This window comes from Entelurus aequoreus, unplaced genomic scaffold (genome assembly GCF_033978785.1).
Source record: "Entelurus aequoreus isolate RoL-2023_Sb unplaced genomic scaffold, RoL_Eaeq_v1.1 HiC_scaffold_336, whole genome shotgun sequence".
Lineage (NCBI taxonomy): Eukaryota > Metazoa > Chordata > Actinopteri > Syngnathiformes > Syngnathidae > Entelurus > Entelurus aequoreus.
In genome coordinates, this window is record NW_026908242.1 from 9,213 (window position 1) to 33,941 (window position 24,729).

The 24,729-nt window shown below is 37.2% G+C and overlaps 1 protein-coding gene across 1 annotated transcript; it reads right to left on the reverse strand.

The window, feature by feature from the left end:
• Positions 1-532: 532 nt before the first annotated feature.
• Positions 533-24,349, reverse strand: LOC133645518 (C-type mannose receptor 2-like; the record flags this gene model as incomplete). Its single annotated transcript, XM_062040357.1, has 9 exons — positions 533-678; positions 771-925; positions 8,875-9,066; positions 9,150-9,293; positions 9,365-9,478; positions 13,760-13,924; positions 14,010-14,183; positions 23,949-24,130; positions 24,190-24,349. Coding segments are annotated over 9 exons (1,424 nt in total), but the record flags the coding sequence as incomplete, so codon positions are not given.
• Between the last annotated feature and the right edge of the window lie 380 nt (positions 24,350-24,729).

A 24,729-nucleotide genomic window follows, 5' to 3' on the forward strand; every position in this document is an offset into this window, starting at 1 on the left:
GCAGTTCTGAGTGTTGCTGGGTCGGGTTTGGTTTTGGAATTGGATTGCATTGTTATGGTATTGCTGTGTATTGTTTTGTTGGACTGATTAATTTAAAAAAATAAAATAAAATTAAAAAAAATGTAATAAATAAATAAATTTTTAAAAATTGATTTTTTAAAAATAAGAATCGATTATGAATCGCACAACCTGAGAATCGCGATTCGAATTCGATTTTTTCCCACACCCCTATAACATAGCATAACGTAACATAGCATAATGTAAAATAGCATAACATAACATAGCATACCGTAAAAGAGCTTTATTTTACTTCTAAAAGATCATTGTTTCCTTTTCTATCTTCTTTTTTCTTTCCTTTCGATTCAATCGTAGTGTAACGCAGCGTTACCTACTGTAACATAACGCAGCGTCCTGCAGCGTAAATTAAATTACATTTTTTATCAGAACCCTTGTTTCCTCATTGGCTGGGACGAATCGCATGCTTCTTTATAATGACGCATGTGATCTGTTATGACATAATTTAGGTCAAAAGGTCAAAGTTTATTGAGAAAAAAAAAAGAAAAGGTACATTACTTGTTTGCAGTCTTGCAGTCGAGGTTTGCCGTCACTCTTCGTGGCGGCCTTCTTGCAGATGGCGGGCAGCGTTATGTTACATGGGCTGTCGTCCCAGCGACCCGACTAGCAGAAGCCACACACAAACAATTGTTACGTACGCGCACACACACAGGGGAGTGTGTTGGTGGGGGCGGGGGGGGTCAAGGGTCACTCACAACTCCCCACATGGAGACACAGTCCTCCTGGGTGTTGCGGAAGTTGTTGGGTTCAAAGGGGTGCCAGTGGGTGAAGATGACAGGCGTGTGGTCGCTCCACTGGAAGTCCATCTGCATGGCCGTGTCGTGGAGGCCGATCCACAGCTGCTCCGTGTCTGACGGGGGGGGCGCAAATGTGGATATGTCGGTTTGGAACAGACACAAACATGCACACACAAACACACACGAGTAGAGAGAAGAAGGTGCTCAGAGGGGAATGTCAAGGGTCTATTTGGAGGGAGAAAGGACGAGAAATTTGGGATGTGCTAAACATGGTTACCACAGCAACCGCAGCTTGGAGCGTCTGCGTGGGACCGACATTCCAAAGTGACACTTACACAACTACACACGTCTCTAATGTCGCTCTAATGGGCAACACAACCATTTGTGTTACCGTAAATGTTCCAAATATACCAGGGCCTTCATTTCGAGGGCAAAATAAAGATACTGTGTTTATTTTGTATATGTGAAAATTATTATGTACAGTACATGACCGGTGTTTTTTTTTTTTTTTTTAACTTTGAAAATCATTTGGAGTGCATGAGAAAGTGGCCGGTGAAAACAAATCTCTCTAAGACAGGGGTGCCCAAAGCGTGGCAGCTCGGTTTTTTTGGTTGGCCAGCGACACATTCTTCAGACAGAATAAACATGCTTTGGTTTGAAAAACAAAGAAAAACACAAAATAGCCAAGCAATGCAGGTTTTGCGAGCGGTGCGCGCTCCCGCGAAGGAAATCCATTTTTGATAGGCAATCACATTTTGGCACAACACCCGCTGCTTATATGGCGTCGGATGGGTGCTACAAATTGTGAGTTCAAATATTTTCATTTCATGTTTCATTTGTTTTATACAATTATTTTAATGTTGACAGTACCACGTAAGATATGTTTTAATTGCTGAAGCGGGTTTATTGAATGTTAAATGCGCTGAAAAATAGACCCTTTTGTACACTGTTGAGGGGGGATTCAATGCCCAGTAGTGTGCAAGTGTGTTTCTGTATAGCAGGGGTCCCCAAACTACGGGCCTCCAGCGTCCAAAATCCGGCCCGCGGGAAGTCCATAGTTGGGGGGAAAAAAGAAAAAAGAAAAAAAAAACGTGTCCTTACTAGTCCTTTTTCTACTGTCTCCTAGCCACTCAGGCAAATCATATTGTCTAAAAATGCATTTTCCCATCGATAACGTGACATGCAGCAAGTGCGCTCTTTAAGTCAATTAGTGCGCGAGGAATATATATGTATGAATACACACACACACACACATATATATATATATATATATATATATATATATATATATATATATATATATATATATATATATATATATATATATATATATATATATATATATATATATATATATACATATATATATATACATATATACACATATATATACATGGACATATAAATATACATAGACATATATACACACACATATATACATATTTACATATACATATATACACACACACACACACACACACACACACATTTACATATAATATATATATATACATATATATATATATATATACAGTATATATATATATATATATATATATATATATATATATATATATATATATATATATATATACAGCGCGGCCCCCAGCCAAATTGTTTTATCCCAATGCGGCCCCGTAGTCAAAAAGTTTGGGGACCCCTGCTGTATAGTATCTCCAGCCGTGTCCATGTGGTGACATAAATGATGGTATTTTGAGAGGTGAAGCCGGACTAAGTAGGACATCACTGAAGGCCTAGGTGAGAAACGCACGGTCCGCCCCTGATGGAACGGTTCGAATCGGTTTAAAAATGTGGGAATTGTGCAAGTTTGAAAAATGTCCCATTCATTTTCAATGGGGAAAAATGACCCCTAAAAATGGGAATTCTGGGTAATCTGGGATATTTTTTCATATATTTTTTGGAGGAGCTCACGATTCCCGGTCGACCCAAACGTTTTGAAACTCGTATGATTCCAATCGGATGAAAATTGTGGGCTGTGGCCTCCGGCAAACTTTGGCGGCGGAATTGTAATAAATAGATGACTTTTTTGGTGTAGGACCTTTTATGTGTGAAAGCTTGGGCATTCACACAATAAATAATAACTAGAGATGTCCGATAATATCGGACTGCAGATATTATCGGCCGATAAATGCTTTAAAATGTAATATCGGGAATTATCGGTATCGGTTTCAAAAAGTAAAATTTATGACTTTTTAAAATTCCGCTGTATACACGGACGTAGGGCTAAGTACAGAGCGCCAATAAACCTTAAAGGCACTGCCTTTGCGTGCCGGCCCAGTCACAGAATATCTATGGCTTTTCACCATGCAAGGCATACTTGGTCAACAGCCATACAGGTCACACTGAGGGTGGCCGTATAAACAACTTTAACACTGTTACAAATATGCGCCACACTGTGAACCCACACCAAACAAGAATGACAAACACATGTCGGGAGAACATCCGCACTGTAACACAACATAAACACAACAGAACAAATACCCAGAGCCCCTTGCAGCACTAACTCTTCTGGGATGCTACAATATACCCCGATACCCGATCCCCCCCCCAACCCCGCCCACCTCAACCTCTTCATGCTCTCTCAGGGAGAGCATGTCCCAAATTCCAAGCTGCTGTTTTGAGGCATGTTAAAAAAAATAATGCACTTTGTGACTTCAATAATAAATATGGCAGTGCCATGTTGGCATATTTTACCATAACTTGAGTTGATTTATTTTGGAAAACCTTGTTACATTGTTTAATGCATCCAGCGGGGCATCACAACAAAATTAGGCATAATAATGTGTTAATTCCACGACTGTATATATCGGTATCGGTTGATATCGGAATCGGTAATTAAGAGTTGGACAATATCGGAATGTCGGATGTCGGCAAAAAAGCCATTATCGGATATCTCTAATAATAACAATAAAAATAAGAGTTGATTGAGCTACATCATTTTAGTTTCTGTTATGTTTCGCTGTATGTATGCAGAGACGGCAGGCAAGTGCAGAAAAGAAGCCCCCTTAATTAGGGAAACGCAGGCAACACAAAAACAAGAGTGTGCAGCTGCAAAACAGGCGTATGAAGCGCAAAACAAGCAAACGTACAGCGTTGATGCACAGAGGAGTGGTGGCAAATGGAGGCAAACAGGATGTGGGAGAAAAATTAAGAGCGCTGGACAGGAAATAATAAAATAAACTAATAATAACTGCCATGTGTTTTAAGGCAGTGTTTTTCAACCACTGTGCCGTGGCACACTAGAGATATTGTCTGGTGTGCCGTGGGAAATTATGCAACTTCACCTAATTGGTCCAAAAAATATTTTTTGCAAAGCAATAATTATAATAATGCGCCGTTGTCTTGTAGAGCTTGTAGGGTAACCATGTAATACTCCATATCAGTAGGTGGCAGCAGGTAGTTCATTGTTTTGTAGACGTTGGAACGCGTCGAGGATGGTATATCGTGATCCCAACATGCAGAGCACAGCGGGAGACAGCGTGCAGGTAAAAAGGTATGTAACGCTTAAACCAAAAATGAACAAAAGGCAAGTCCCGCTTGGAAAAGGCACTGAAGCATAGGGATGTCTGTGCAAAACCAAAGTAAAACTGAACTGGCTACAATGTAAACAAAAACAGAATGCTGGACGACAGCAAAAACTTACAGCGTGGGGAGCAGACGGCGTCCACAAAGCACATTCGTACATGACATGACGATCAACAACGTCCCCACAAAGAAGGATAGCGTACGCACAACTTGAATAGTCTTGATTGCGAAAACAAAGCAGGTGCGGGCAATAGCGCTCAAAGGAAGGCGTGAAACTGCTACAGGAGAACATCAACAAAACAGGAAGGGTCACCAAAATAACAGCGCAAGACAGGAACTAAAGCACTACACACAGGAAAACAACAACAAACTCAAAATAAGGCACGACAACCTGGTGGAGTTTCATTTTTTAACCCTTTCTGCTGGTGGTGTGCCTCCGTATTTTTTTTATGAAAAAAATGTGCCTTGGCTCAAAAAAGGTTGAAAAACACTGATTTAAGGGATCTCGAATGGACAAAAAAGAACAAAGTGGCCCATACAGCCTTCAACTTTTCTGTAAGCACACCACACGGTTATTCATGAATACGTACAACACAGCGGCAGCAGAACCAAAGTTGTAATAGCAAACTGCTCAGTCAGCATTAAAGGCCTACTGAAAGCCACTACTACCGACCACGCAGTCTGATAGTTTATATATCAATGATGAAATCTTAACATTGCAACACATGCCAATACGGCCGGGTTAACTTATAAAGTGCAATTTTAAATTTCCCGGGAAACTTCCGGTTGAAAACGTCTATGTATGATGACGTTTGCGCGTGACGTCAATGGTTGAAGTGGAAGTATTGGGACACCATTGTATCCCAATACAAACAGCTCTGTTTTCATCGCAAAATTCCACAGTATTCTGGACATCTGTGTTGGTGACTCTTTTGCAATTTGTTTAATGAACAACGGAGACTGCAAAGAAGAAAGCTGTAGGTGGGATCGGTGTATTAGCGGCTGGCTGCAGCAACACAACCAGGAGGACTTTGAGTTGGATAGCAGACGCGCTATTTGACGCTAGCCGCCGACCGCATCGATGATCGGGTGAAGTCCTTCGTCGCGCCGTCGATCGCTGGAACGCAGGTGAGCACGGGTGTTGATGAGCAGATGAGAGCTGGCGTAGGTGGAGAGCTAATGTTTTTAGCATAGCTCTGTCGAGGTCCTGTAGCTAAGTTAGCTTCAATGGCGTTGTTAGCAACAGCATTGCTAGGCTTCGCCAGGCGATACAGCATTAACCGTGTGGTTACAGGTACAGGGTTTTATAGTAATAATAGCATTGTTGATCTTCTGTCTATCCTTCCAGTCAGGGGCTTATTTCTTTTGTTTCTATCTGCATTTAAGCACGATGCTATCACGTTAGCTCCGTAGCTAAAGTGCTTCGCCGATGTATTGTCGTGGAGATAAAAGTCACTGTGAATGTCCATTTCGCGTTCTCGACTCTCATTTTCAAGAGGATATAGTATCCGAGGTGGTTTGAAATACAAATCCGTGATCCACAATAGAAAAAGGAGAAAGTGTGGAATCCAATGAGCCAGCTTGTACCTAAGTTACGGTCAGGGCGAAAAAAGATACGTCCTGCACTGCACTCCAGTCCTTCACTCTCACGTGCCTCATCCACGAATCTTTCATCCTCGCTCAAATTAATGGGGTAATCGTCGCTTTCTCGGTCCGAATCGCTCTCGCTGCTGGTGTAAACAATGGGGAAAATGTGAGGAGCCTTTCAACCTGTGACGTCACGCTACTTCCGGTACAGGCAAGGCTTTTTTTTATCAGCGACCAAAAGTTGCGAACTTTATCGTCGATGTTCTCTACTAAATCCTTTCAGCAAAAATATGGCAATATCGCGAAATGATCAAGTATGACACATAGAATGGATCTGCTATCCCCGTTTAAATAAGAAAATTTCATTTCAGTAGGCCTTTAAGGGATCTCGAATGGACAAAAAAGAACAAAGTGGCCCATACAGCCTTCAACTTTTCTGTAAGCACACCACACGGTTATTCATGAATACGTACAACACAGCGGCAGCAGAACCAAAGTTGTAATAGCAAACTGCTCAGTCAGCATTAATAGCGCTGATGAGTTGATGTTAAACTACTGTGTGGCATAGTGTAACATGCATGGCTTTAACACCAACAGCCCACATTTTAAAGTGCATGCAGAGCTAGATGAAGCTCATCATGCTTTAAATGCAACTCCTGCCATCTTGTGAAGTTCATAAAAACATCAGTTTTTTAAAATTTCCTTGTACTTTTTAAGTGCAATGACATTGAAGTTATATTATATTGTAATAAAAAATGAATACAAATTTTGAGGGTTTTTGTGGTCTCACAATAAGAACTTACCGTATTTTACGGACCATTTCTAAATTAAAAACACTTCCTTGTGGTGTACATAACATGTAATGGTGGTTCTTTTGTCAAAATCAGTCATATTATTATTTATTTTGTTCTAAATGTAAAACCAACTACATAACATGTAATGTTGGTTGTTAGGTCAAAATGTTACATAGATGATGTTTTACAGATCATCTTCAAGTCGCTTTCTGACAGTCGCTTCAGGATGCGCCGTTTTGTGAGCGGTATTATTTACGAGGCTCACCTTCGGCAGCGTCTTTTCTCCGTCATCTTTGTTGTAGCGGTGTAGCGTGCAAGGACGGAGGTGGAAGAAGTGTCAAAAGATGGAGCTAACTGTTTTAATGACATTCAACAACAATGTGTCCCGTGAAAAACCGTCCGACCGGAACACTAATAACTAAAGTTCCTTGGGTGAATAATGTAAACTCACTACACCGGTATGTTTTAGCGCTTTCATGGCGAGTTTACTGACAGATATAAGTAAGAACTTTACACTACTTTATATTACAAATGGCAACAGCGCAGGACGAATGTCCCATAACAAGAAGATAGAGAAAAAGAAGAAGCTTATCGACTACTACAAATGCGAGTACGCGCACATTTTCATGACTTATGCAGATCCCAAATACAGATCAGCATGTACCAGAAGGTAAGAAAAGTCTCTTTTGCATAATATTGCGAAACAAAACGCCAGATAATATGTCTTACCTTATACACACACCATAATAATACTCGTATGTTGAAGCACAGTACAATTCATCAAGCGGTGCGGCTTCATAGCTTACCAAAGTCATGCTAAAACATTTTGATAGATTTTTGAGCGCTGTGTGTAATGTTCTATATTTTCAATAGAACATATAAAATGTTTGTGTTGTTTACTTGAGTCATATTGCAGTCCACACATATCTCTTGTGTGTGACTGCCATCTACTTGTCATACTTATCCATACTTGCCAACCCTCCCGAATTTTCCAGGAGACTCCCGAATTTCAGTGCCTCTCCCGAAAATCCCCCGGGGCAACCATTCTCCCGATTTCCAGTCGGACTTAAGGCACGCCCCCTCCAGGTCCGTGCGGACCTGAGTGAGGACAGCCTGTCGCATACTTGCCAACCCTCCCGAATTTTCCGGAAGACTCCCGAATTTCAGTGCCTCTCCCGAAAATCTCCCGGGGCAACCATTCTACGGAATTTCTCCCGATTTCCAGCCGGACTTGAGTGAGGACAGCCTGTCGTCACATCTGCTTGGCCAACCAAAAAGTAACCACAGAACACTATAGTGTAACCACAGAACACTATAGTGTATAGTGATAGTGAGGTTACTTTTTGGTTGGCCAACGGTTTACGTTGTATTGCGCACCCTGACGGCAAGTGTGGGAGTCGGTTCTGAAGTATGAAGTAAAGAGACGTAACTTCGTCACCTCGCCTGGTTATTGACTCCAACCCAGAATATTACACTGCCCATACCTACGCTCCTTCAAAAGGCTGTGCTACTGGCTGCAAAGCATTGCACTTTCAAATACAACAATGAGTAGAGAGGAGTGTTATGTGTGTATATGTGTAAATAAATGAACACTGAAATTCAAGTATTTATTTTATTTATATGTATATATATATATATATATATATATGTATATATATATATATATATGTATATATATATATATATATATATATATATATATATATATATATATATATATATATATATATATATATATATATATATATATATATATATTGCTAGAATTCACTGAAAGTCAAGTATTTATTTTATTTATATATATATATATATATAAGAAATACTTGAATTTCAGTTAATTCTAGCTATAAATATACTCCTCCCCCCTTGACCCCCCCCCCCCAATCTCCCGAATTTGGAGGTCTCAAGGTTGCAAGTATGCACTTATCTTTACACCATGTACCAAATAAAATAGCTTTGAGGTCAGTAAGCACAACCAAAATTATTCCGTACATTAGGGAGTTTTGAGAAAAGGATTTTAAGTGCGCCTTATAGTCCGAAAAATACGGTTACGGAGTTACGGGGTACTTTTTCAGTGCATTGACGATAAAGTTATATTGTATTCTTTTCTGTCCACAGATCATTTTGAAACTGACCTTTCTTGATGTTGCGCAAGATGAACTCCAACTCGGGCAGCGTGTGGATGCTGGCCAGGTTGCCCTCCAACTTCTGGCACGTCTTGAGCGCCGCCTCCCAGTCGCTCTTCTCCGCGGTCATCTTGTAGCAGCCCGCCTGGAAGGCCTGCCAGCCCACGTCGCACTCGTACTTCTCGTCGTCGGCCCACGAGTCTGCGAGGACACCGAAGACCACGGCTCAGGTTCTAGAGCTGTGGGTTCGTACAGTAGGGTACCAGGAGTGGACTCGGTCTGACCAGTGGTGAAAGGGTCCAGGGTGGCGTTGGGCCTCTTCTTGCACACGTACGGAAGGGCGTCGGAACAGTCGCGATTTTGCCAACGACCCGACGACTCTGTCCTGATCACCACGCAGTTCTCCTCGTCTTCGTGGTTTGGTTGTTCTACAAGAGAGGAGGAGAACATCACTGAGGCAAATGTTCCTGAAGCGAAGATATTTCAACATATTTCGAACCTGGTTCCCAGTTGATATATTTGAGCGGCGAGGAGTCAGCCCACTGCCAGCCGCCGTTGATGTCCAGGTCATTGAGGCCGAGCCACAAGGCGGCACTGTAGCCTGTCAAAAAGCCTTCGCAAAGCAAAAGTTCAACTTGTCATGTCTTTTTTTCAAGGTACTTTATTCAATTTTATTAGGCAACGAACCAGAATTGGAAGACTTCACCATGAGAAACACGCACTGTAATTGTATGACTAATATTAATAAACTAAATACAATTTGTGATGGATTTTTTTTGTTTTTGTTTTGGAAATTATTTTTCTAATTAAAAAATATTTCCCACTGTGTTTTTTTGTGATTTTTTATTTTTTTTTTGTATTTGTATTTTAAATTTTTTTTGGAAGCTAGGGGGAAGGGGGGACAAAAAAAGAAAAAAGTGTTTTTTCTCAGTGCCTGTATTATGATTTCCCTATCAAATGAATAAATAAATGTTTTTTTTAAACAGCCAGTTAAAGACCTACTGAAATGAATTTTTTTTATTTAAACGGGAATAGCAGATCCATTCTATGTGTCATACTTGATCATTTCGCGATATTGCCATATTTTTGCTGAAAGGATTTAGTAGAGAAAATCGACGATAAAGATCGCAACTTTTGCTGCTGATAAAAAAAGCCTTGCCTGTACCGGAAGTAGCGTGACGTCACAGGAGCTAGTATTCCTCACAATTCCCCATTGTTTACAATGGAGCGAGAGATTCGGAGCGACAAAGCGACGATTACCCCATTAATTTGAGCGAGGATGAAAGATTCGTAGATGAGGAACGTTAGAGTGAAGAACTAGAGAGGCAGTGATGGACGTATCTTTTTTCGCTCTGACCGTAACTTAGGTACAAGCTGGCTCATTGGATTCCACACTCTCTCCTTTTTCTATTGTGGATCACGGATTTGTATTTTAAACCACCTCGGATACTATATCCTCTTGAAAATGAGAGTCGAGCACGCGAAATGGACATTTAAAGTGACTTTTATCCCCACGACAATACATCGGTGACACACTTAGCTACTGAGCTAACGTGATAGCATCGTTCTCAAATGAAGATAGAAACAAAAGAAATAAACCCCTGACTGGAAGGATAGACAGAAGATCAACAATACTATTAAACCATGTACATGTAACTACACGGTTAAAAATTCTCAGCCTTTTAAGGCTTAACAATGCTGTTGCTAACGACGCTAAGGCTAATTTAGCAACTTAGCAACCGGACCTCACAGAACTATGATAAAAACATTAGCGCTCCACCTACGCCAGCCAGCCCTCATCTTCCCATCAACAGCCGTGCTCACCTGCGTTCCAGCGATCGACGGCGCGACGAAGGACTTCATCCGTGGGTTTGGCGGCAATCATCGGCTAGGCGTAGTAAGTAGTCCTTGTTGTGTTGCTGTAAGTATTGTACTTAGCCGCTAATACACCGATCGATCCCACCTACAACGTTGTTCATTAAACAAATTGCAAAAGATTCACCAACACAGATGTCCAGAATACTGTGGAATTTTGTCGAAGAAAACAAGAGGTTTTTGTATCGGGTCGATGGGGTACAACCACTTCCGTGGATTTTGTGACGTCACGCGCATGAATCATATCCAAAGGAGTTTTTCAACCGGAAGTGTGGTGGGAATTTTAAAATTGCACTTTATAAGTTAACCCGGCCGTATTGGCATGTGTTTCAATGTTAAGATTTCATCATTGATATATAAACTATCAGACTGCGTGGTCGGTAGTAGTGGGTTTCAGTAGGCCTTTAAAAAGTTCATACTAATAGTTTTATATCATTATATAATTATGAATGCCATGATGATAATACAATATTATTATTATAATAGTATTAAATGTACACTTTTCAAAATACATCAATTTAATGTTGTTGAGAGAGTAAATATTAGAAATATATATTTTCAAAATAAACAACTAGAGTGATTCTCAAACTGTGGGTACATGCCCAATCACTTGATTAAAGTACACTGTTTTATAGTCAAGTCAAGTCAAGTCAACTTTATTTATATAGCACATTTTCAACAACTTTTTAGATTGCACCAAAGTGCTTTACAGGTTAAAAAAAAGCATGGAGCAAACAAAAAAAAACAAAAAAAAACAACAACAACAAAAAACAAACAAACAACTAAGCAAAAAAAAAATACAATAAATAAATAAATAAATAAATAAATATATATATATTCCTATATTGAAACACAGTGTATTAAATACACTTGTTAAATAAAACCTCTGCCTTGTTTTTAATGAATACTTTGGCCTACTACGTTACTGTATTTTAATGTTGGTATTTTATGAGGTGGTACTTGGTGAAAAAGGTTTGAGAACCACTGTGCTACTGTATTTTAAGGCCAAAGAACCAAATGATTCTACAAAAAATATAAATTAATAGCAGGTGTGAATAGGTATATTTGTCTTTCTTGTATGAATTTTATTCTTGAAAATTATCATATTAGGATTTAAATCACATCATCATATATTTTGTATTATTGATCAAATATTAATATAAGTGATAATCAAATTGTTGTGTAATTTTATATGGGTCTGGCTTTTTTTTCTTTTTTTTTTTAAAATAACAGCCAGTTAAGGTTTTATCATATCATTTTTGTATATAATTATTTTAAGGCCAAAGAACCAAATGATTCTACAAAAAATATAAACCAATAGCAGGTGTGAATAGGTATATTTGTCTTTCTTGTATGAATTCTATTCTTGAAAATTATCATATTAGGATTTAAATCACATCATCATATATTTTGTATTATTGATCAAATATTAATATAAGTGATAATCAAATTGTTGTGTAATTTGATATGGGTCTGGCTTTTTTTTCATTTTTTTTTCAAATAACAGCCAGTTAAGGTTTTATCATATCATTTTTGTATATAATTATTTAATCATTATCTAATTATGGATTAAATGATAATAAAATATTCGTATTATTATCATTATTGTAATGGTAATTTTTTTTAAATATATGTATTTAATTTGATTAGATTTTTTTGGTTGAGAGAGTAAATACATAATAAATATCATAATAAAAATATATTTTCAAAATAGAGTACCGTATTATTTTAAGGCCAAATAATCAAATGATTATCCAATATCTATATATATATATATATATATATATATATATATATATATATATATATATATATATATATATATATATATATATATATATATATATATATATATATATATATACACATATATATATATATATTTTTTATTTTTATTTTTTTTTTTTTAAATTAATAGCACATGTAAATAAGTATTTTTTTTTTTTGTGAATATTATCATATTAGGATTTAAATCACTTCTTCATATATTTTGTACTATAAATGAAATTATAACAGTGATAATCATACTGCTGTTGTTTATTTGTGGTCTGGCAATTGTTTTTAAATAATAGGCAATTAAAGTTTTCTTACATAATTTTTTATATAATTAATTAATCATTATTTGATTATTGTTGAAATGATAACATAATATTATTAATGTAAAAGCATTAATTGTAATTGTTTTTTAAGTATATTTATTTATTTTGAATTTTTTTTGGGTTGAGAGAGTAAATAAATAATATAAAAAATATATATTTTCAAAATAGACTACTGGATCATTTTAAGGCCAAAGAACCAGAGGATTCTCCAAAAAATATATATCAATAGCAAGTGTGAATAGGTATACTTTTTTCCTTTTATTCATTTATTGCTCAAATATTATCATATTAGGATTTAATTCATGTCATCATATATTTGTTATCATTGATGAAATAACAACAATGGTAATCATTTTAATAATAATAATAATAATAATGTTTCCTGTTAAATGTTATACAGTATATATACTGCATGTCTCATTATTTTTAATTAAAAGTTTTATAATAATAAATAGTCAAAATAGAAAACTCAAAATAATATACTAATAATATATTAAGATTATACTAGAATTTAAATCACTTCATCATATATGTGTAATAGAAAAGAAGAACAAAAAGAGTTTCCTGTTTAAAATGTGTTTAAATATATACTAAATGCATAATAATGTTCCACATTTTTGAAAAATAATCAAAGTTAAGAGTGTTGAGTAACTAAAACTATCTCTCTATATATATATTTTTAATTTTTTTAACTATGCCTCTTTACAGTATTAAGTATTATAAGTGTAAAAATTCCATGAGTCAGTGTAAATGGAAATTTACTGATGGTGGTAATAACATTTCATAAAATAGTCCAAATGAGTTCAAGTCTGGAAACAATTAGTCAAAAACAATGACATCCAAAAAGTGGGCGTCGTCCTCCTGGCACATTTTTTTCATCGATCTGGCGAGTGAAAAGAGTGAACTGGTATTAAAGTTACCGTTGATGTAGGTCTGCTCGTGCAGCTTGGTGATGCTGAGAAGGTCGGCCCCCTGCTGCTGGCAGCTAATGCGGGCCTCGTTCCACGACAACGTGGCCTGGAAGTTAAACTGGTAGCAGCTGTCTGTCAGGGGGTCCTTGTCCCAGAATGTCTCGCAGCCGCCGCCTGATGCGACAGAAAAAAGGACAATTCAAGCAAAAGTCATCCCGGGCAATCAGAATTAGACATGAACTCGGGAGGGAGGTCTCACTCATGACGGGACAGAAGCCCCAACGCTCGTCTGCAGCGTAGTCGTATGTGGTGGCGCACCACAAGTGGCCGTCCTCGCGGCCGATGCTGGTGCAGCTGTGGAACCACTGTCCATCGTACAGGAAGGGAAGGTAGCAGGGGCTGCCTTGAGCGTTGCCCTGGATGGTGTAGATCTCTGGTATTTGAAGATTTGTACAAGTTAGTGGAAGAATAGAATCTGTGCTTGTACTTCTTGTTTCAATCCGGCAAAACGCCATAAATGGTGACATCATTGAATCCACAAAACTTGGAACTGGCTTTATTTACGAAGCACTATTGTAAATATCTAGGGGTGTAACGGTACACAAAAACTTTGGTTCGGTACGTACCTCGGTTTAGAGGTCACGGTTCGGTTCATTTTTGGTACAGTAAGAAAACAACAAAATATACATTTTTTGGTTATTTATTTTTTAATAAATAACTAATTGTAATCAATGGCTTTATCCTTTTAACATTGGGAACACTTTAATAATTCTGCCCACGTTAATCAACATTAAACTGCCTCAAGTTGTTGCTCAGATTAAATAAAATGACAAAACTTTTCTTCTACATATAAAAAGTGCAACATTAAACAGTTTCAAGTCAACTCATCATGCTTAATTTATTACAGCATCTGGGAAGCCTGCAGTTGATTTTTATTATGTAATTGTTATATTTTTATCAACATGTGATAGCAGGAACCCTGCCATTCAAAACTAGGCTGCTGCATTACTAATGATTAATGTAACTATAGCTGAAAAAATAGTACAATAGCAATAGGAGAGACTATTCATCCCTGAACACCATGGAGTTGATGTAGGCTTTATGATGCAGTTACATTATTATATCAACTATCAGAGACAGAAACTCTTCATTTAACATAATGTCCTTTTTTGCTGCTTCAACAAAGCTCAATCAACACAGCAAAAGGTAAAGTGAAATAACAGACAGACAGGGCTTTGTTGTCCGTAACACACACACACACACACACACACACACACACACACACACACACACACACACACACACACACACACACACACACACACACACACACACACCGCAAAATGAGCTAACGTTACGCTAAAAGCGAATTAGCCTTCACCTCAAGCCAGGACTACGAGCGAGCTGAGCTGCCGTTTAGGTTTCTAGAAGGTCAAGGGGCTCATAATGATGTTACTAGTAGTTGAGTGGGAGGTATTTATTATAATTTGAGGAGACTCCGCTGCCTGATGCTTACCTGCTAAACCAGGGGTGGGCAATTAATTTTTACCGGGGGCCGCATGAGCTACCCGAGCACTGCTGGAGGGCCACATCGACAATATTTCAATTAAATTTTGCTCAATATTATTTTTGATATATACCGTAAGATAAATAATAATAATAATAATAATAATAATAGTAATACTTCAACATAGTGTGTGTAACAGCATTCCATGACTAATATATATAAATTAACATTAATAATAAATGACAGTAAAATAAGCACACGTATGACTGAGAAGTCATAGTGTAACTTTGTGTGGTGTTTGAGTTGTCCGACTTTTTGTGTGGCCTTAAACGCACCAGTGGTTTAGTGCTATGCGTGTTGGTGACAGATGACAAGTTGGTTTTGGCCTGGTTTGTACGGCAGAAAATGACTAGTTTTTCCAGATAGAATTGTTTTACTCATGTTTTTGGTGTGGTTATGTCCGAATATAAACAGTTTTGTTCAATAAAGTGATCGATATAATTCCTGTCCTCGAAGCATCTCGATAGACGTTACAATAATTGAACGGTGTTCAATTGAACGGTGTTGACGAACACCATTAGGGCCGCTTGTTGTCACTGTCACTCAAAGTTGCATTGCAAAATTCCATAGAATAAATATGTTTATTTTGTTTATAATTCAGATGGGATTTGATTTGGTGCGCGGCATATACTTGCTGCGCGCAGCGGACGCTTGAGCAGTGCGCAATTGCGCAGGCACGCACCTTAGGTGAGGGGACGTTGCTTTGCAGTTCATGTGTTGTTGAAAACACGGCATTCCTCATCAACTTTTCTCTTTTTGGCGTCTCGGGTGTAAACCGTGCATCACTTGTCGCTGCATGTGCACCTTCACTCGCAGGTTACACACGGACACACGCCCATAAATAATACTTTTCAAAATAAAAGCAGCACAGTTGCATTGTGCGCAGGACATAGATGTTTTTTCAACTTTATTTTGTAATTGCAGTTGTTCACATTCACTCACAATCACGCATACGTCCACACGGAAGTAATACAAATAACGATTTTCAAAACAAAAGCAGCACCGTTGTATTGCACACTCGACATAGATACTTTTTAAAATTTATTTTGTAATTTATAATTGGCCTCACGCGGGCCGGACAGGGACGCACAAAGGGCCGGATGCGGCCCGCGGGCCGCAGAATGCCCAGGTCTGTGCTAAACGCTAAGCACTGACTACATGCGCTCTGAATACGCACTGCTGATTGGCTGTTACTGCTCTGCGTGTAACCAATCAGATGGTTGTGTGGGTGGGACAATGCTGGGTGCTGTGTAGAGTACTGACAGAGACAGGCAGAAGGAAGCGGAGCAGCTTGTTAAGACTTTAGCTTAGGCAGTTACTTAATATGTTCCTTGTGGAAACTCGTTCGGTACACCTCCGAACCGAACCCCCCGAACCGAAACGGTTCAGTACAAATACACGTACCGTTACACCCCTATAAATATCTCATTTATCGGGTCATTGTTTTCTCACGACATTGAATGTGAAATTAAAAAAGACAACTCTCGTCTGAGAGCATGGTAATACCCTAAGTCGGGGGTCTGCAACTAGGTGTCTCGAGCCGCATGCGGCTCTTTAGCACCACCGTGGTGGCTCCCTGGAGCTTTTTAAAAAATGCATGAAAATAGAAAAAAATATCGGAAAAATATACTTTTGTTTTATTATGGTTTCTTTAGAAGGATAAACATGACACAAACCTCCCTAACTGTTAGAAATCCCACTATTTATATTAAACATGATTCTCTGATGAGAGTATTTGGCAAGCGCCGCTTTGTCCTACTAATTTTGGCGGACCTTGAACTCACCGTAATTTGTTTACATGTATAACTTTCTTCAACGATGCCACAGAAAGACGTATTTTTATAGAACTCATTCTTTGTCTCATTTTGTCCACCAAACATTTTGTGCTGTGCGTGAATGCACAAGGGTGAACTTTGTTGACGTTATTGACTTGTTAGAGTGCTTATCAAGCATATTTGGTCTGTGCATGACTGCAAGCTAATCGATGCTAACATGCTATTTAGGCTAGCTGTATTTACATATTGCATCGTTTGTAGGTATATTTGAGCTCATTTTATTTCCTTCACCTATGTCCCGTGTGTATTTAATTTATACTTGCATGTCTCATGACACATTATCTGTATGTAATATTGGCTGCATTTCTGCCATGTTGTTCCAGACCACAGCAAACATAACACATCTTGCATATATTGTTATAAATCCATTAGAAGTAGACAGCCCGCCATTTCCTTTAACTTGGACACACTCATCTTTACCTTTGGCCATTCTAAGCGAGTAATTTAGAGGAGTTATCTCACCTCCTGAGAAGCCTGCGTTTTTTACTAATGTTTTCCAATGTTGTAAAAATGTGTAGAATGAATTAAATCAACAGAAATGAAGCAACATTTCTGTCATAGAAGATTTGTGTCAGCCTGCGACAGTCATTTGGATAGCAGGCTAATATAGACACTTATATAGCATGTGTTGTCTTCATTTTAACACTTATATAAGACTTTTAAAGTCATTTTGATAGTAGGCTGATATAGCTAATATAGACACTTATATCATGTGTTGACTTCATTATAAACTTATATAAGACTTTTAAAGTCATTTGGAAAGTAGGCTAATAAAGCTAATATAGACACATCATGTGTTGACTTCATTATAACACTTATAGAAGGCTCTTAATTTTTTTAACAGATTTTTTTATTATTATTATTTTTTCGTCCTATATGGCTCTTTCAACATTTTGGGTTGCCGACCCCTGCCCTAAGTATTCATCCTCTGCAAGAGGGCGCATGCTCCAACAAGTTTTGCATCGCATTAGAGTGAAACCCTTCTTGTTGGGACATGCCCTTTCTTGTACAGGATAAATATGTTGGATGATGCACCAGGCTCTCAGACTGCAGTAGAGCTGTGGTAGGTCTGTGAGCATGAACTGATGACGCCTGCTCAAATGAGAGAAAAAAAACCTCTTCAAAGAAAATCTAAACAAACCAGATGTGATGAATTAAATGCCATTAAAATACTGCAAATAATGACTACAAAAATGCACAATTGTTTTCTTTTGCATAGTTATTAATTATTTTCAGACCTCAAAATCCTCTAAGATTATTGCAGACATCAAAACGGAATTTAAGGAGTTGCTTTTAAACTTTTCCAATTATTAACCCAATGCAATATTTTTTGTTTTCTAAGAAAATACTTTTAATTTATTTTAAATCACACATAAACATATATATTGTAAACTATTTACAAAACCCAAAACCAGTGAAGTTGGCACGTTGTGTAAATGGTAAATAAAACCAGAATACAATGATTTGCAAAACCATTTCAACCTATTGTCAATTGAATAGACTGCAAAGACAAGATACTTAACGTTCAAACTGGTAGACTTTGTTATTTTTTGCAAATATTAGCTCATTTGGAATTTGATGCCTTCAACATGTTTCAAAAAAGTTGGCACGTGTGGCAAAAAAGACTGAGAAAGTTGAGGAATGCTCATCAAACACTTATTTGGAACATCCCACGGGTCAACAGGCTAATTGGGAACAGGTGGGTGCCATGGTTGGGTATAAAAGCAGCTTCCATGAAATGCAGAACGGCCGAAAACCAACATTGAATGCCTGTGACCTTCGATCCCTCAGGCGGTACTGCATCAAAAAGCGACATCAGTGTGTAAAGGATATCAACACTTCAGAAAACCACTGTCAGTAACTACTGTTTGTCGCTACATCTGTAAGTGCAAGTTAAAACTCTACTATGCAAAGCCAAAGCCATTTATCAACAACACCCAGAAACGCTTTGCTGGGTGCGAGCTCATCTAGGATGGACTGATGCAAAGTGGAAAAGTGTTCTCTGGTCTGACGAGTCCACATTTCAAATTGTTTTTGGAAATTGTGGACGTTGTGTAATCCGGACCAAAGAGGAAAAGAACCATCCGGATTGTTATAAGCGCAAAGTTCAAAAGTCAGCATCTGTGATGGTTTTGGGGGTGTATTAGTGCCCAAGGCATGGGTAACTTACACATCTGTGAAGGCACCATTAATGCTGAAAGGTACATACAGGTTTTGGAGCAACATATGTTGCCATCCAATCAACGTCTTTTTCATGAACGCCCCTGCTTATTTCAGCGAGAGAAAGCCAAGCCACATTCTGCATGTGGCTTCATACTAAAAGAGTGTGGGTACTAGACTGGCCTGCCTGTAGTCCAGACCTGTCTCCCATTGAAAATGTGTGGCGCAATATGAAGCGTCAAATACCACAACTTAAGCTGCACATCAAGCAAGAATGGGAAAGAATTCCACCTGAAAAGCTTCAAAAATTGGTCTCCTAAGTTCCAAACATTTACTGAGTGTTGTTAAAAGGAAAGGCCATGTAACACAGTGGTAAAAATGCCACTGTGCCAACTTTATTTTTGCAATGTGTTGCTGCCAATAAATTCTAAGTTAATGATTATTCATTTAATGATTATTATTTATTTAGTTTATAATTTTTTGTGATGAATCACATGAGTTAACTTATTTTTGCCAGTTCTAATTAAAACAGTGCAGTAATTTGACAATGAGCTCGGAGAATTTGCTTTCACACCAGTGTCCACTTTTAAATCTGTGTGGTATAAAACGAGTAAAACATCAATACAGTATTTGTTTTCTAAATTTTTGTTGAAACCATATGCTTTTTTATTACAAGGAACACTTAAAAGACATTTATAAAATCCCAAATTGATTCAATGTTATTGAATTGTTATTGAAAACGTGGCAACTTTTGCCGCAACTTTCTGAAAAAGGGACGCAAAAAAACAAAATCTTGCGCTTGCAGGTACCTAATGTTGTGGCCGTGCCTGTCCATTACAGCTGAGTGCAGTGCGAGTAAAAGGGCACGAGAGGGAGAAGCTGTGACTCAGACACACACACACACACACACACAAAAGAAAAAAACACACTTGAAAGCGTCCAAAGAAAAGTAGGGCAGACATATTTAGCGAAAGCGAGCAAAGATTTTCTCTCTGGCCTGACTAATATCCCGCCTGACCTCAGCGAGACACCCTGTGAAGTTTGCCGCTTGACAGTGTCGACGTAAACAGGCAGGAACATCAGGAGACGATCGCACATCTGCTATGAATTGTACGGAGATGTGATATTACTGTAAAAGTGTAAAAAATGATACTTTCAGCAAGCACCTGGTGTTAGACGTTGTATTTTAGTACGGTGTATGATATTACTACAGTAGTATGTTAGTCAGGGCTCAGATTGGATTATATTAGCACTTATTGAAAAATAATTTTAATAAATGGTGGCAAAAGTTCAGTTTTGTTGACGCTAAACTGTAATGATCATAATCATACATACTATATATAATAATATTCATAAACTTAGCAATTTTCTAAATAAAGGCCTTTCTTTTTTAAGTAAACAAAGCACAGTAACATGTCAACAAGGTCATGTTCATACATTTTGCAGTAAGGTGATATCAAGTATTTATGCTGAGTGGCCTGTACGTTTTTTGTTTTTTTTACTGCTCTTTTAGTGTTCAAGAAATACAGCGGAAGCTCTGAAACGCCTCTCAGGTCATACCGTTGGAATATGATCTGGAAAAACGTTGGTCTTTTTTACCCTTTTGTGACAATTAATAATGTTTCAAACATTTAAAAGGACATACAGGTGTGACTAACCTATTTTTACACTTGTATGACGGTTAATAATGAGAAAAAAAAACGAAAACACTAAGTTATTTTTACACTTGTATGACAGTTCCCGTCAAAAATACAATATAGTATTAATAGTGTTTACTCTTTTACACTGGTATGACAGTTAATTATTTTTTTTAAAATGTGGTAACAGTTGTCAACTTATTTTTACATTTGTGCGGCAGTTAATACCTTAAGCAGTGTTTCCCACACATTAATTTATTTGTGGTAGCCCGCCACGAAAGAATTAAGGCCGCCACAAAAAAAAATTTAAAAAAAAAATTTTTTTTTTTTTTTTTTTTTTGGTGTCCTGTCAACTTTCTCAGGCAAATCATATAGTTGATGTAGATGCCCATATCGGCTGTTCAGATTTACTTTACAAAAGAGAAGTGTAGGATCAAGATTTTTGTAGCTCTTTGTTCAGTGGATCAGATGTTTGATGAAGCTCTGTGTCTATCTACCACCACTACTGTTTTGTTTTCTGTTTATTTGTTACTGACTGTGGCAGGACACCTCTGCCTCTGTTTCACTTTATGTTGCTGGTAAATAATATGGTTGTAGTAGTAGGCTAAAGTTAAATTATTTAGTATTCACTAATTAAAGGGGCAGAGCTTTAAGAGACATTTTAGCTTTTATATTTTTGTAAGTTATATTTTTTGTAAGAACCACAATTAATAAATATATTTCAGTGAATAACTTATTGTTCAAATCTGTATATAAATATGTACATAAAGTGTTGTAATTATATTGTAAAATGGATGGATGGATGGATGGATGGATGGACGTTTAAAACAAAACTGTTATTATTAATTAGTAAGTATACATTTTTTGAGCCTTTTAAGAGAAAATCATATCATTGTAATAAATTATGCAAATTACTCAATGATGTCATGATGATCACGCCCATAGCCACGCCCCCACCACCACAGGTATCTTGGCAGTTTATGGGAAACACTGCTTAAGAAATATACAAGATGTACATTTAACTGCGCTTAACTTATTTTAACAATTGTATCACAGTTAACGTAAAAAATACAATACAGTATACCATTATAGTGTTTACGTATTTTTTACACTTGTATGACAGTTAACGTAAAAATACAAATAACTATTTATAGTGTTTACTCTTTTTTTACACTTGTAAAAAAGTTAATATTGAAAAAGATAACAGTTGCTAACTTATTTGTACACTTGTTTGACAGTTTATAATAAAAAATATATACTTTAGATAAACTGTAAATTACGCTCAACTTATTTTTACACTTGTAGGACAGGTAATGTAAAAAATACAATTAACTATTGATAGTGTTTACTCTTTTTTTTACACTTGTACAAAAATTTATGAAAAAAGATAGCAGTTGCTAACTTATTTTTACACTTGTATGACAGTAACGTAAAAATACTAATAACTATTGATAGTGTTTACTCTTTTTACACATGTAAAAAAGTTAATACTGAAAAGATAACAGTTGCTAACTTATTTGTTTATAATATCCAGTTTATAATTTAAAAAATAAATATAAGATAAACTGTAAACTACGCTCAACTTATTTTTACACATGTATGACAGTGAACGTAAAAATACAAATAACTATTGATAGTGTTTACTCTTTTTTTGCACTTGTACAAAAGTTAATATTGAAAAAAGTTAACAGTTGCTCACTTATTTCTATACTTGATTGACAGTTAACGTAAATAATACAATATACTATTAATATTGTTTAACATATTTTTACACTTGCATAACAGTTAAGGTTGATTGATTGATATTAGGTTAGATAGATATATATATATATATATATATATATATATATATATGTATATATATATATATATATATATATATATATATATATATATATATATATATATATATATATATATATTACATATTATAGATGTATTAGATTGATTATATATTAGGGACTGTGAATCGATTCGATTCGATTCTTGGGGGTAATGATTTGATTCAAAACTATTGTTGATTCTAAATTTATATTTTTTCAATAACGTTGGGTGCTAGTTCTATGATTAACTACATTCCTCCATAAAATATGCTGAAAACTAAAATTTTGTTGTACTTGTGCAACGACAATAAAGATCCATCCATCCATCAAATAGATAAACAGCGCTGATAAAATTTCATTTTACTGAAAAGAAAACTGGTTTTGTTTGATAAAATGCTACCCAAACATTTAATAACGTCAAATACAAATAAGGCAACAAAATAAGTATCCCACACTTCTCTTTTCTAAAGTAAACCTGTACAGCAGATATGATCATCTACACCAGGGGTGTCAAACTCATTTTAGATCGGGGGCCACATGGAGAAAAATCTACTCCCAAGTGGGCCGGACTGGTAAAATCAAGGCATGATAAATTAAAAATAAAGACAACTTCAAATTGTTTTCTTTGTTAAAAAATAGAACAAGCACATTCTGAAAATATACAAATCATAATGTTGTTGTTTTTTTTACACTTACATGTTGCGGTTAATAGTATTCTAGCTTTATTTGTCGTTATTTATACTTTCTGAATAAATGATGTGATAATGTTCATCAGTCAACTCTTTGGTGTTAATTTTCAATCTATCTAGATACAAAAAAATATATAAAAATCAAATTACAGGATGTTATTTATGTAGTTTGCTCATTTTCCTCGACTGATGTACTAACATCATGTGGTTTATTTTTTTACATATGTAGCATCATCTACCAAGATACAAAGAATTGCTATTAACTTTTGACCACGACTGTATATAAGATACTATTGATAGTATTTACACTTTTTTACACTTGTAGGACAGTTAATATTTGTTATAGTGTGACCTAAAACATTTCCTGTGCACTTAAAAGGTTTCATGATGACACTGGAACAGAATATATGCAGTGTTTCTATGTAAATAATGTGACTCATGTTCTAGAATAAATGGTGTGTGCGCTTGGAGGTTCTGGACTACTCACCGCGGTATGTTTTGGCGCACAAGTCCTGCACACCGCCGTGCAGAGACCACTTGGACGGCGCCGAGGCCGTGGAGGCGTTCCAAAACGAGGGCCACGGCAGGTAGTTATTGAGGTTTTCCAGCACTTGGCCACATCGCCAGGTCCAGCGCACCTTGGGGGGCTCGCGGTCACAGGTGTAAACGCTAAGAGGGGAGCGCCCGCGCCGCCGGCGGTGGCGTTCCCGGTGGTCAGGCCGAGGCACAGCGAGGAGCCCAGGTTGAAGAGGCGGCCCCGGGTGACCCACTTCCAGCGCTGGCTGGCCTCCTGACAGGACGTGGACAGGACCAGGGAGTGAGCCCGCGCCCCCAGGCATCCCTGGCTGCCCTCGTGGAAGAACGCAAAGTCATCCGAGTCCGGCGGCCCTGCAGAGGAGGACAACAGTCAATACTGTTGCATGCTGGCTCACATTGACGATCAATACCGTTCATTAATGGACACCGTGATGGCGGGGAAGCAACACAATGAAATGATCCTCCATTAAGAAGATAAGGGCACACTAAAAAAAACATTACTTCTTTCTGATCTACTTGTGTGAATGCTCCAAAGCATTCACACATATGGTTTTCTACACCAAAATTCATGTATTTCTTCTTCAGATTTTGCTTCATATATATTCACATATATATATATATATATATATACATATAAATATACATATATATATATATACATATACATACATATACATACCAGTGTTTCCCACACATTCATTTATTTGTGGCGGCCCGCCACGAAAGAATTA